The 13,278-nt window shown below is 38.8% G+C and overlaps 2 protein-coding genes across 2 annotated transcripts; both read right to left on the reverse strand.

The window, feature by feature from the left end:
- Positions 1-2,243: 2,243 nt before the first annotated feature.
- Positions 2,244-5,179, reverse strand: LOC130687962 (BDNF/NT-3 growth factors receptor-like). The gene is made up of 11 exons (XM_057511018.2): positions 5,015-5,179; positions 4,758-4,919; positions 4,394-4,683; positions 4,170-4,330; positions 3,760-4,075; positions 3,426-3,604; positions 3,130-3,304; positions 2,921-3,034; positions 2,683-2,841; positions 2,546-2,581; positions 2,244-2,467 (listed from the first exon to the last, which is right to left on the reverse strand). Exons 1-11 carry the CDS (start codon positions 5,085-5,087, stop codon positions 2,306-2,308), a joined length of 1,827 nt encoding a protein of 608 aa, XP_057367001.2. The 5' UTR covers positions 5,088-5,179; the 3' UTR covers positions 2,244-2,305.
- LOC132088180 (NT-3 growth factor receptor-like) lies at positions 5,108-11,002 on the reverse strand. Its single transcript, XM_059496334.1, has 7 exons — positions 10,741-11,002; positions 6,243-6,317; positions 6,100-6,171; positions 5,953-6,021; positions 5,685-5,881; positions 5,285-5,396; positions 5,108-5,183 (listed from the first exon to the last, which is right to left on the reverse strand). Exons 1-7 carry the CDS (start codon positions 10,995-10,997, stop codon positions 5,108-5,110), a joined length of 858 nt encoding a protein of 285 aa, XP_059352317.1. The 5' UTR covers positions 10,998-11,002.
- Positions 11,003-13,278: the final 2,276 nt, after the last annotated feature.

A 13,278-nucleotide genomic window follows, 5' to 3' on the forward strand; every position in this document is an offset into this window, starting at 1 on the left:
TCGTTACTTTGTCTTCTTTTGTTGCCCGTTAATGTTTTAACTGATATCTCAACAGCGAATTAAGCAAGGTGAAAGGCGTAGATTTTACAGCAGAAAATTTGGAACCGAGCTCAGTTGTTATTGTCTCTATACCGGAAATGTTTTTCGATGTTGACAATGAAGGATCTTTTTTTTTGTGTGTGTTTCGGACGGTTGAATTTTTAGGGATTCACCGACCGGAAAGAAGTCCGCAGACTTCTATCGCTCGCTTTCCTCATTGCGTTATTCTTTCAACAGCAGCAACAAAAAAAAACGGGGCCAAGACATCTAGACAAACAATTGCTGACCATTAGGCACTGGTGGCAAGGAAGATGTTGTTCTTTTTATCACAATACATCCGAGATATATAGATTACGCGTGGACTTTCCCACGTTCATTCCGTGACTAAGCTAATCAAAAGCAACAAACGGACGGAAGGAAAAGTTCCATAAAGCTGCGTATACGATCTTTTTTGCCGATTTGATTTCTATCTTTAATTTCTGTCTACGAAAACCCCCAAACAAAGGCAAGATGACGGTTGTAAATAAATTTGTTACTTGTTCCTTATGATTTTTGATGAGACAGCGTGCATCATCGATCCGACCATATCTTTCCAGCTGTAATAAGTTCTACAGCGACGCGGCTGACAAACAACAGTCATGACGCATCCCAATGTTAAGCTTTAACGCATAAGAACAACGATCCGAAACTATGGGCAACGCTTACCAAAAAACATGTAAAGTTTATCTGGGTTTCCAATCACATTCAGGTGAACTCTTAGAAAAGGTAAGGCGGCGATACGCGGACGTGAAAATCGTGAGGGATGTATTCGAAGCCGATTTAGGGCAACCGACTGCACACTGAAGTAACTTTACGTCGGCGTCGTAAACAGAAATTCTGCATCTCATTAGCTAGATAAGAAAAATAATTCTTCCCTCTGATTTTGGGATTCACGACACGAAAGCGAAGCAAAACGAAGGAGAATCGCTTGAGATATAGATTTCCTATATAAGGACGCATTTGAACATTGTACTTCTTGTAACCCACTTGTCCGATGAGTGAACCAACCTGTTTCATACCTGTTTTTTTTTCCTTTAGCTATAGAATTTAACTCTATTCATCGTTATTTGGTGACGGTGGATGAAAACGAATATCCTGTTTTCTATTTCCATTGCTTCTGTTTAATAACAATAGCAAGTTGTTCTTCTGGTTTGTGTATTATTCTAATTTTCTCAACAGACGTGACGTATAAGGGAAATATAATTATATATTGCGCGTATGTTACTTCTTAAACGTCAAAGCCTTTTGAAAAGCCTACCACTTGACAAAAGTAATGCACCTAATGGGCACCGTTATCACGTCATCTCTTGTTATTAGGCTATCTCAAAATGTAGTGTGTTGTCATTTATCAACAACCTTAGCGCCCGTTTTGTAAAAATTCTTTACGTCGGTGTACAGAGTACACGCTTTACAAAGGAGGGCTTACACATTGTCGACCTGACCTCATACAAACACATTGTTCTATTTCCAGAATGTACTTTGCGACCGACTGTTTGCACAGTTGAACGACGGACTTCTTGTACCGTGAAGAAAAACAAAATCTTAAGCGGCCATCGTGTAACTGCTTAAGGTTAGGGAGATTATATGCGCTTGGAAAAGCAGATGTGATTAGTAATTCTTCGCGACAACGAATCCCTATATTTGACACATTACTTATTGCATTAGTTTATATTAACCTCTCGTACGTACCTCCTATGATATTTGGTTAGTTCTTCTTCGTGGCCAAACCTGATGGTTAAACTCTCTTTTTTACTACATCTTTTGCTTGCTTGATTCTTATGGTAATTTTTTGTTTCTAGCCAAGCATCGACATTGTGTCTTTCCCGCATAACAAAGTCCGCGAACAGAAATCTTTCGTCGGCCAATAATGTTGCGGTGTCATCTGGAATAGTCATCCGAATTCCTAACGTTCTTGTTTCTTTCTCAGACATTCTGAACATGGAACGACATCTAGCAAAGGCAGTTTCTACTGGAGTCAAGATTCGAGTCGAAAAAACGCCAAGTCCTTTGACGCACATAAAAAAGCAAGGATGCTGGAAAAATGGAAGTGAAATCAATAATGATGTTTAAGTTGTATTTAGTTCCACAAATAAATATAGATTGTTTATATATACCGTACGTAACGGCAAGAAAAATCAAAATCAATTGAGACTTAGGCAATATTGTAAAGTTATGGTCCTCAAAGCAGATTCAGCAACAAAAAAAACGAAAAATTTACAGTTTACGATCACTCGATCACGTTCAAATAGAGCGCCGGATTTTTAATACAAGGTGAGCACAGCTCGAGTAATCGTTCGTTGACTGCCTTCATTGTGTTTCGCTGATTGGGTTGTGTTTGCCAGCAACTCAACATCAATTGGTACGCGTCGGGTGGTGTGGCCAGAGGACACTTGAACCATAATACATTCGACATCAAGTGCTTTCATTAAATGGTCAAAGTCAACTTGCTCAACTTTTAATTACTTACCGGTAGTATGTGGCCTCCAGTGACTTGCTGGATAACCTGTGAATAGCATCATGTTTACAGTTGCAACGGTATGTTCTCAACATTTCTATGAACTAACTATAACGTTACGGAAGCTTAAAGCTAGGGGACCGCTTTACCTCTTGATTGGAATAGCCGTACCATGGCTGTTTGCCAAATGAGAAGATTTCCCAAAGCACCACGCCAAACGACCAAACATCCGATTCCGACGTGAATTTGCGATACATAATACTCTCTGGAGGCATCCAACGCACTGGAAGTAAAGTGTGCCCACCGACCTTGGAAAACATATCACTTTGTTATTCTGACATACTACTAACCATTTTTCTTACGGCTTAAGTTGTAAGCACAACGTACCCGATAGTAATCGGAACTGTAAATATCCCTGGACATGCCGAAATCGCCTATTTTTACCACGAGATTTTTACCCACAAGGCAATTGCGAGTCGCCAAGTCTCTGTGTACGTAGTGCTGTAAATCAACGAAAGATACGCATTAATACCCTTCACCAGTTCGTCCAGTCCGCTGAAGTGATTGGCCCAGTGTGACGTATTGAAGGATATTACCATGGTCGCGAGGTATTCCATTCCCTGTGAAATATCTCTAGCCATTTGAAGCAGAGTCAGTAAGCTTAGCTTCTCGGGTGGGTCAACACCGCTGTCTTCGACAGGATGAGCCAAAATATTGATGCACGTTGGATCGTGACGTGCCTCCAAAAGGTGGGCGTCCGGCCCACGCATCCTGTCATCCGTAAGTAAGACATAGATACACAATAAATATTCATTTGTCACTAGAAATCTCGGACAGCTGAAAGCTAAGCGATGGCTAGCCACAAATTGATTTGAGTTATTCAAAGTGATACCGTAAAAATTGGTTCAAGTCTCCATTTTCCATGTATTCGAATACCATCTTCCAAGGCCTTTCATCGACGCAAGCTCCGTGAAATTGGACGATATTCTTGTGGGTCAAAGCTGCAAGTAGAACAGCTTCCCGGTCAAATTCCTTGATAGATTCATCTCCGCAAAATTTGAGGATTTTTACCTGCGCGGAAAAGGTATTGTTTTATTTTCCAAATTTTAATTAAAGAAAAAGGATCATAAAGACGGCTACTGAGTCATCACTCTTCCCCAACGTTATAAAGTTATTTGCCATGTGGTAATACTTGTTTTTCTTGCAATCGAGCGTAACATACTTACAGCAACAAGAAACTTCCCCGTTTCCGCGTTTTCTGGCGGACAGTACGTCGACAAGTGAACTTTTCCGAAAACACCTTCGCCCAAGTCCTTTAGTGAATGCAAACACGACGACGCAATGACTTTGTACTCGGGTTTTCTGTTCTGAACGAGTAGTGGCATAGAGACTTGGTCCCTATCTTCTTTCGAATCGTTAGTTGAAGACGAATGATGCGCTTCGTAGTGAGGATTTTCTGTCATTGTCGAGTGAACTGGAATGGTCTCTCTTCGGAAAACTGTCGCACTTGTTGGGCTGTTTTGCTCCACCACATTGCGTCGCCTAAACACAGTACAGACATTCACTCCATACTATTTAAAGTCGATCGATACAAGCGCAAATAAGATTGGTTGAACATTTTTAGTAAGCTACTTACCTCGAAAATAAATTCAGCAGATAAAACATTTTGCTATATTGTCCCATTTCATTGTCAGGAAGAGGGATTTTCTTGCATAATCGAATTTTCATCCAGATAATTAACAAAGAAATTATAGTGAGGCCCATGATAAAAGTGATGGTCGCCATGGTAATCCTAATCTGTAATGGTTCATTATTTTTTAGCCTTAGCTCTTGGTTTATTAAACATTTCATTTTTTTTACGGTGTGAGACTGATGTTCCCGAATATCCTCTTCTGAAAAAGATGATTCCTTCGATTTTATGTTTGAATGGAACACATCAGTCGTAGGTGGAACTGGCAAGAAAGGCGGAGGTAAATGTGGGGGTAAACCAGGTATCCCAGTCTCGAAGTTCGCAAATTGCACCGAAGATGCGCTCTGTTGCTGGTGGAAGCGAACTACCGTGGTTTGATTGGCAGAGCCATGAACATTGGAAACGGAAAGGGTGTAGTTGCCTTCTCTGTTCAAACCAGTTGTTTCAAATGTCAAACAACCTGCAGAAGATACGTTACACCATTAGGAACAACAGCTGCATATACATTGGAGAAACATCCGCATTCCTTCTCACCTCTCAACGGGTTATCTGACACGTCTGTGATATCGTTTGAATACAGGAGCTTTTCGTTGTTGAAGAACCATGTTCGATTCGGAGTTGGATAGCCTTTGATCTCGTAGTAGATACACCAGTGAAACTGCTGACGTTTTTCAAATTTCACGATAATCGGAGGCGCTGAAAAAGAAACGTATAAAAGGGCAATTAAAAATAAGGCCACCATTGTGCCATGGAAACCGTGAGTGGAAAAGTATTGTTAGGTCGGTGCTTACAGTTCACAACGAGTACAAAATCACGAGACACTCTGCCAACAACATTTTCCGCCGAACAGGTAATAATACCCATATCGTCTCCTTGAACGCTTTCTATTGCCAACGATTGCTTCGATTCTGAATCAGCGAGCTTAACTCTGGACAAAAGGTGACCTGTGTTCCACGCAACCTATTCACGTCAAAATGAGAAAAGGGATGAAAAAGAAAACCATTTTACGTAACCTTTATCTAAAAGAGGACTATAGCAACCTTGCTAGCTAGGTAGATTACTTTGAACACTGTACCTTCGGTGGTGGTTTTCCCACAGCCATACATCCAACGGCGAAAGAATCTCTTTCGTTCAATTGGATGTCGCTTTTGTTCAAGAAGATTTCAGGGACATCTGTATACGAAAATAGTTACCATTATGGATCCCAATCTCCACAAACTTGATAAAGGAATTATAAGAAAAAAAACTCGAATCATCAACAATTTGGCAAAACACGATTTCTATCTCTACTTTGTAAGGGCACTTCCGTTTTCCTGGTAGACATTGATTTGCCGCTGACGAACAACTAAAGGGCAGCAAGTTCACGCACATTTTGATTCACGTAATTTTAACAACGCAGAATTGATAGGAATAATGCGTAGTTGCATGCGCAAGATGTATAGGCCAAAAAAAAACACTTACCACACTCGGTGAAAATGAATTCTAGTAGAGGGTGAAAATTGCCATCAGAGTCATTACACGTAAGGTTTTGAAGGGAGAATGATACGATTCGAGGCCACTGTGACCCAAATGAAGTTCTAGGTTCAACAAAATTTCGGATGGTTTCCGGAATCCATTTATTTTCGCATGCGCATACCAAAGGGTTTTTGTCTAGATTGCTAATGAAAAAAATATACAGTTAAGTGCGCTTTCCTCATACAGCAAAATCCTTTTAACCGAATTAACTTACATTTCAGGGCTTTTTAGGGAATGAAATAATTTCCACGGAATTACAGTCAGCTGATTGTTCCGAAAATTTCTTGAAAAAGAAAAAAAAAGAGACACTTACACTAAAGAAGTCGAAAAATACGGAGAATGATCACCGATTCAGACTTACATTTTGTTTAAGTGTGGATTCATTTCAAACGCGTCTGGACTAATGTACTGAAGTCCACAATCAACGATTGCTCTAAACATAAGCGTTTCAAATATTTTTAAATAACCAACGACGGCGAAACTAGTTTAACAATATTTGCTCACAGCTCTTTAAGTTGACCGTAATGATGCAACGCCTTTTTCTCGAGAGACGTTAGGTTCATCTGATTCCGAATGTATCTACAATAGGGTAGAACAATTAGAAAAAAAACAACAGGCACACACCAATGTCACACACTGGCGGAAGTCCGAGGTATATTACGTTGCCTGTACAACAGTTAATGCAAGGCACAACGCACCGATGAAAAGATATGTTGTCAAAGAATTTAGTCACCATGACAGGCGATATAGATCCTTCTAAATACTTGTTTACAGTAAGCGTAAAATAGTCTTATCTTCCACATACTTAAACCAAACAATAAAGTTCCTTAGGAAAACTTATACGGCGTGCAAACTTACATGGAAGTAACGTTTAATCGCTCGAACAAGTTCGCGTCATCGTCGAAAAAACGGGAAATTGAACCTGCTTCGTCACAAGTAATTGACGTAGCCGTACACCAACAAAGTTTACAAACTGTTTCGGATGTAACCATGAAACAATTGATAAGCACCACGACCAACCGAATGACAAATCTACTAGATTTCATATTCGGTTCGATGTTCTAGAGCGATTTTGCCGAAATGCAGCGTCCCCAAGACGACTGTAACCACCGCTATCCTTGGCTCAGTGTACGCGAATGATTGATCGACAAGCTTTATATGTTCCGGGTAGTGTATGACCGTATGTGTACCGAGTGTGCCCTATTTCCATTGAACAAATGCCTCGAGACACATCGGAGTGCACGTCTATAAGTTGAACGTTGAGGAGGCTCTCCACTTGTACTTGGCCGGAAGCTGAGATTCGTCTGTCAAAGGAACCATATTGCCTCTACGATTCAGAATCGGTCATTTTATAGGATAAACGATTCGAATAAGAGTCCCTTGAGAAAGAAAAAGGAACTGCTTATACGTAACACTTTACGTCGCACGGTGTTGGCAGTTTAACTTTGACACGGGTATGCAAACGACCAAAATATAGGTAATAATTAATGAATTTAAATAAATGAATGAAGTTTTAGTTTCTCGTCATAGAAACTAAAAGTTTTCTGCAAATATTATAATAGTTTTTGTTCTCGTTCAGAGTAATTGACACGAGAAAGGCGACTTAGGCGAATAATATATTTTATTTTGCTCTTTTCTTTTTTTAACCTAACTTACTTTGCTCTTAACTCGTTTTTTGCTTACTTTTTTCCGCCGACACACTTTGTGTATTTTTACTTCAATAATTAATAGGTTCTAAAGTGGCATGCGCATCATGAAGTTTTATTCATGCGACTGATTTAGCTAGACCCGAATAAGCCAACATCACAAGAAAGGAGAAAGGGCGCACGTCTTTTGCATGAAACTACTTAAGGGCACTATTTACAAAATTTCACATCGAATTAAGTTTCATCCCTAGTCTTTTCTGTAGCGTAGCCGAGGGCGACGCTCTTTTCACATTTCATACACGAAAATTTTTATGTATGAATGTGTGCGCATGTTGAACAAGTTCAAAATTGTCGGTGGCATCTAGCAACTTTTTAAATAGTTCCATCATGCGAGTTAGAACTGTTGACATCTCTCGCCAACAAGTGAGACTACAGCGGGAGGAGCAAACAGATCAAACACAAAACGGAACGTAATTTGAATTTTCTAGATGAGCAAAGCAGGAAAGTTAGGTATGCTGTAAAATGCTAATAATAACTCTATATGCTCCATAATAACGAATAAAGCGGGCGACATTGATTACACAAGGAATTTCACAAGGGATGCCATGATGGAACTAGATGAGCTTCTTGAATTTATAAGGAACAAATTAAATTAAAACTTGGAAATATACACCGATTCACTGATTACTATTAAAACTATCTCAAATCCCGCTTTACAAGTTAGTTGCAGAAGATTGTCTTTTGTTGGTTTTTTCTAAAATAAGATGATGGAGCGATGAAATAAAGCGACGACACTTTTTCGTGGTTTTTAAAAAGAAACCTGTTGTTACATTTCATTAAACAAGCTCTTGAACGAATAAATTCCAAATCCATAGAACTTCGGAGCCCCAGGCTACATGTAAGCAATAAATTATGTTTCGGTTGTGCACATACGACAAGCTAGCTAGGCCTATACTAGATTTATGTATAGCGTACAGTAGTAGGGCCTTCATGTACTAGTACAGGCTATCATTAAGCTGATTCCCTGCCTAAAGCTTATTCTGCGTTCTCCGCGTTCGATCTCTGCGGGTTTTTTTTCAACTATCTCCCTGAATATCGTTACGTTGGAAGCTAATATGATTGGCACACTGGAAAAGAGAATCAAGTCTGCCTCTGTTTCCACTGAACTTGATGTTAAAGAAACAAAGCCGAGGCTATGAAATTCTATCCCAGCTCAGCATTGATCAGAGACGAAATGCGTCGCTACGTCGACGACAATGCTTTTTTTGGCTTAATTGGATTATACAATTTATTCGGTGAAAATGAATAAAATAATGTTGGCACTGCACTCGTTTAGGAGAGAAACCGTAATTCTCTGTATACGTTACGTCTTTAGATGATAGCCTAGCGTGTAAAAAAACGGGAAAAAATAAATAAAGAAATAACAAAATCTTGTATTGAACTAAGTTATTATTTTATTGGATTAGTCGTGAAAATCTCGTTTTAGTAACTCTATTATAGTTTGTGTGCGTCTTTCGTCCGTAAAAGTACATTCGCTTTTCTGTGTGTGTGTTTTTCAAAACTTAACGTCCCAAAGAAAACAATTTGATATGGGTAGTTTCCCATATGTTTGTTTGCAGATCATGAATGTTGTTGCCCTTTTGTTCCTACAGGAAGTTCTCGTTCTCGTACAGCAGCTAACCTACATAAGCATGTTTCAACGACAAACCCTTTGTTCCGTTGAGCTCGTTGACCGTAAAACGCTCATAAAGCAACAACCGCCTTAAAGAAAATTTGCGCAGATTTCTCCAGCCTATAAAGAATTTGAAGCAGTCAAAACGTATTGTCCCACAACTGTACTTGTTCTTCAACAGAACATTATATCAGTTGCTGTATTTTTGTCGTTACACACAAAAGCTTTTTTTTTACTACTAAAACACTTGGTGTTTGACAAGAGTTCTATTGACATTTTTGCGTGTAGGGTGAAAGCGTTAATATTATCGATTAGTTTGACGAACTTTTGCGTATTCAGTACGTATAGGTATAAACATAGTCTATAAAATACAATCGATTGATTTATATGGCGTATAGAGCATATTGCCTTGCACTAGTGCATATGCATACGGGTTTGATTGCTGCATTATGTGGATTAAATTTCTGTTCGTTCACTGTCTCCCAGGTTACCCATGACAACTCAATCAACAGGTGTGCAGGTAGAACGGTCAAGGGAGACTCAAATAAACCCCATCTTTAAATAGTACTAACCGATCAACCAAGGCAAAGACGCTATACTTGACTAGTTACTATCATCTTCTAGATGTTGGACTGAAACAAGAGACTTGTTTAGTGCTTTAAAACTAGACATGCTATAATTGGATAATAATCAATAAATCATTAGAAACTGATTTCCTCGCTAGGCAGGTTGTCAATGCCCCGAACAGGTGACATTAATTAACCAAAACTTTAGTTATCACGTACTGGAGCTCTTGGGCAATGAGCTCATCACTTATCGGACAAAAATAGATTTTTGTTGAGAAAATTGTTTGCCTGTCAAGGTTGTGTGAAATCTTTGGGCTTAGTTTTGTATTACCTTATCCTTTGCTTGTAGAACCCCATATGTACATGTTTCGTTTTAAATTTACAGCAATCGAAAGTGGAAAATTCTTCCTTTTCCAACTAGAGCAAAAGTCTAACTAAAAAACGCTGGAGCGCTAACCCAGGAGGGTATGAGAAATACCGAAACTACCTGTAAGGATTCTATATTAAAACTGTCCGTAGATAGAGTAAGTATTTCCATAGCTACTACGGGCATGTTCGATTGCCCACTGTCCCGGCCGTTTATATTGCTATAACTACGATGTTTTTGTTTTGTGTAGGACTATATAGAGCCTGTAAAATTTTGTCGGAAACAATATAGATTTGCCTTATACACTACTAAGCTCATTGGCATGTGCGTCAATTTCAAGCCTTCATATTTAGTTTTACGTCGTTAGACCACTGAAAAATTTTATGTGCTTGAGGCGCTTAAACCTATACGAGACAAATCAGAATTAACATCTTTGTATAGGGACAAAACAGAAAACTATTATGGAAATATATCGTCAGCAAAATTGAACAAACGCATAGACTGTAGTTGCTCTCTTTATTCAGATGCATATCTCATTACGCTACGCGTGTGACAGGTTTGTAATATATTGAGATCTATTTTGCTTAAGCTTGAGCAAATTTATTTCAGTAATCTGCAGTGAAATACTTATTAGAGAAAATTAGGGTAATGCGATCGTCCTGATCCGTTCTCCAACTGTCATTTGGATCTGAAAGACTGATCTACATGCCACCAGGAACATGCAACAACAATTGAAACGTTGAATACTTACATAGCTTGAAACTTGCTTTTTTGGTGGCCGAAAGTCGTGATGTCAAAGACACTTTCTAGCGTGTCTCTTGTCTCACACACGATGAAATGATTTTCTTTGCAGTGACACGATCCACAACTCGACTGATCGTAATCGACTTCATCCAAGTGATATTCTAATAGTGTTGGAGGTTCTTGAAGATGATGCATTTGGGATGATATTGTTACTATCGAGAGAAGGACGAGATAGAAGCCTAATGGAAGAAAAAGAACTGCCATTGCTCCAAGCTCAGTCACAAACCTTTAGAAAAACAGAATCGCTACGATTTTTTAAGTTCTTTTCAATGTTTCACTAATGTCATTCCATAAGTATCAACACATTGCTCTTATAATTGAATTTCTTTTGCTGTTTTTCGCCCCAAACTTAAAACCAATAAATTTTGGGCTATACAAAAATATGGTTCAGTGACCTTACGACGAACACGTTCAGGATTAATGGATTGGAAGTGTATTGGGAAGTAGGTGGAAGCCAACTGAAATGTTGAAGAGGCAGAATGGGCTCCTATGTTTCTTTATAGTGTGCGCCTCCGAACTTGCGCACTGAAAGTTTCGTTGTATAAACTTGTGAAATGTCTGGTGTGATACATTGCCCTTTCATCTCTTTTTTGTGATTACTTCGTATACTAATATAATGTCTATTATTTCGCAAAAGGACAGATAATGTGTTGCGAAAATGTTAGGAAAGAGCACCACTAAAATGGCCGACAAACTTTCTTGGTTGCATGTTGATACTTTTTGCGCGTTTGGGTCGTGTCCTACAGGAATAGCTATTTTATACATCCAAAACTTTTTACGCTGCATGCGATTTAACGGGCAACGATTAAACTTTTAAAAGTAGTTAGTAATTGGATCATGTAAACGCCCAACTTCTCGTTTTTAAAGATAGTTTTTGCAATTATAAAACATGCGCTTATTAAGGTTCCAGTACTAGCGCTAAAAATGTTAGAAGAAGAATCTAACTCGTATCGTATTCATATGCCCATCAACATGTTAATTAACGAATAAAATTACACTGCAAGCATAATTGACATCTTAAATGAGGTAAGAAATATCATGGCAACGATTAGTCACTTAAAAAACTAAAGGTTTACGAAATCGCACAAATGAACCGCTCAATAAATTGTGCTGCTTGCTTCCAGGAAAAGTCCATTGCTTTGCAGTTTGCTTCACAGAGTTTAATGTTAATTTGTTTTGTTACTATTTCTTTTTATTGCCATCCTAAAGACACTCAGCTGGAAAATGAAATGAAAAAAAAAAAAAAAATGAAAAGACTGATAGGTCTCCAAATGGCAAGGATGGCTTGAGTCATTGGTTCCAGATGCCAGGCATTTATTAAGAAAAAGTGTTATATGTACATTGAAAGTAGAATCAGTTCTGTATATAACATGATGCATCGTAGGAGGGACCATGGCAAAGCTATCTGATAAATCTCCAACGGCTAAATGTTCTTACACTCGCTGTCAAGTCTTTTTTATCGGTTCGTCTAAAAACCGGCTTTAATTTTATTGTTGAAGCATAGCTTTAGCTTGCAGTCTAACACCCTGTTTGTTTTACTAGATAAAAAATATTTTAGGTTTATTCTTTATCGTTTTTGATTCCTGCGGGGGGCGGAGTGGACCGTTCGACGGAAGCGGTAGCGAAATGTTGTTAAAAGATATTTGAAACTACCAATGTTTTAGTTTTTTCCTGCGGTTTATGTATTGCGTACCTATTATATGATGAATATAGCGTATAAATGTGTTGGCGGTAGTACCTTCTTTTATCCGAGGCTGTTTAAACAAGTGACAGCTGCTCCAAATATTGATCGAAAAACTGCGACGACTATGATAAACAATGAAGAAAATGAAATCAGATAAAGCACTTGATCATCAGATAAGAAGTGAAACCACAATATTACTTTTATTCGATTAACTTGTGTAGACACAGTAAAAATTTTGGGACCCAACCTCCTTTGTCTTGTATGTATAATGAGTAACAACTAATGTCATCGAAGTAAAATGGTGATTGCATGGATTCACCACGACCTTCCTATACCTTGGCCAAACCGCCGAAGCTCTACAAGACGTCATTAAACATTCATTTGTTTTACAGACGAAGCTCTAACTGCTCTTTTTACTGCCTACAAAGAAAAAACAATATAATTCCGATTGTTAGTTTAAAAGTCCACCAAGTTAATACCATTTGCCCGTGCTGAGAAGGGTCTTAACCGCCTTCATCGTATTCGGGATGTTCGCGCGTCATTGACCAACTGTAAGTGGGTGTACCCAAAACCGTATACAGTTATTACTTTCCAAACTGTCGCCACAGCTTGTTCACAGTGATATAGACAGCGAGCGTGAATAGGATGAGAGCGAACAATAATTACAATGCACCACTATGTCAGTTAACCGTTCGGACCATTCGACTGTTGGCTTCCAACTGTGATCTTTCGTGTAGGTAATCAGCAGCTGTTGGGCAAAAACAGCTGGACGTGTTCTTTTGTTGAACCTATAGACAAGAC

Source organism: Daphnia carinata, chromosome 7, assembly GCF_022539665.2.
Source record: "Daphnia carinata strain CSIRO-1 chromosome 7, CSIRO_AGI_Dcar_HiC_V3, whole genome shotgun sequence".
NCBI lineage: Eukaryota > Metazoa > Arthropoda > Branchiopoda > Diplostraca > Daphniidae > Daphnia > Daphnia carinata.

Bases quoted from the DNA above. Each gene is read 5' to 3' on its own strand.
- LOC130687962 (XM_057511018.2), bottom strand. From the start codon at position 5,087: ATGGGTATTATTACCTGTTCGGCGGAAAATGTTGTTGGCAGAGTGTCT. The intron at 2,842-2,920 runs GTACGTTGTGCT...ATGTTTTCCAAG, and splicing joins ACAGTTCCGATTACTATCGG to GTCGGTGGGCACACTTTACT. The intron at 2,582-2,682 runs GTAAAGCGGTCC...TGCTATTCACAG, and splicing joins ACGGCTATTCCAATCAAGAG to GTTATCCAGCAAGTCACTGG.
- LOC132088180 (XM_059496334.1), bottom strand. From the start codon at position 10,997: ATGGCAGTTCTTTTTCTTCCATTAGGCTTCTATCTCGTCCTTCTCTCG. The intron at 6,318-10,740 runs GTAAGTATTCAA...ACCCTATTGTAG, and splicing joins AAAAGCAAGTTTCAAGCTAT to ATACATTCGGAATCAGATGA. The intron at 5,397-5,684 runs GTAAGTGTTTTT...TTTCGTATACAG, and splicing joins ATTCATTTTCACCGAGTGTG to ATGTCCCTGAAATCTTCTTG.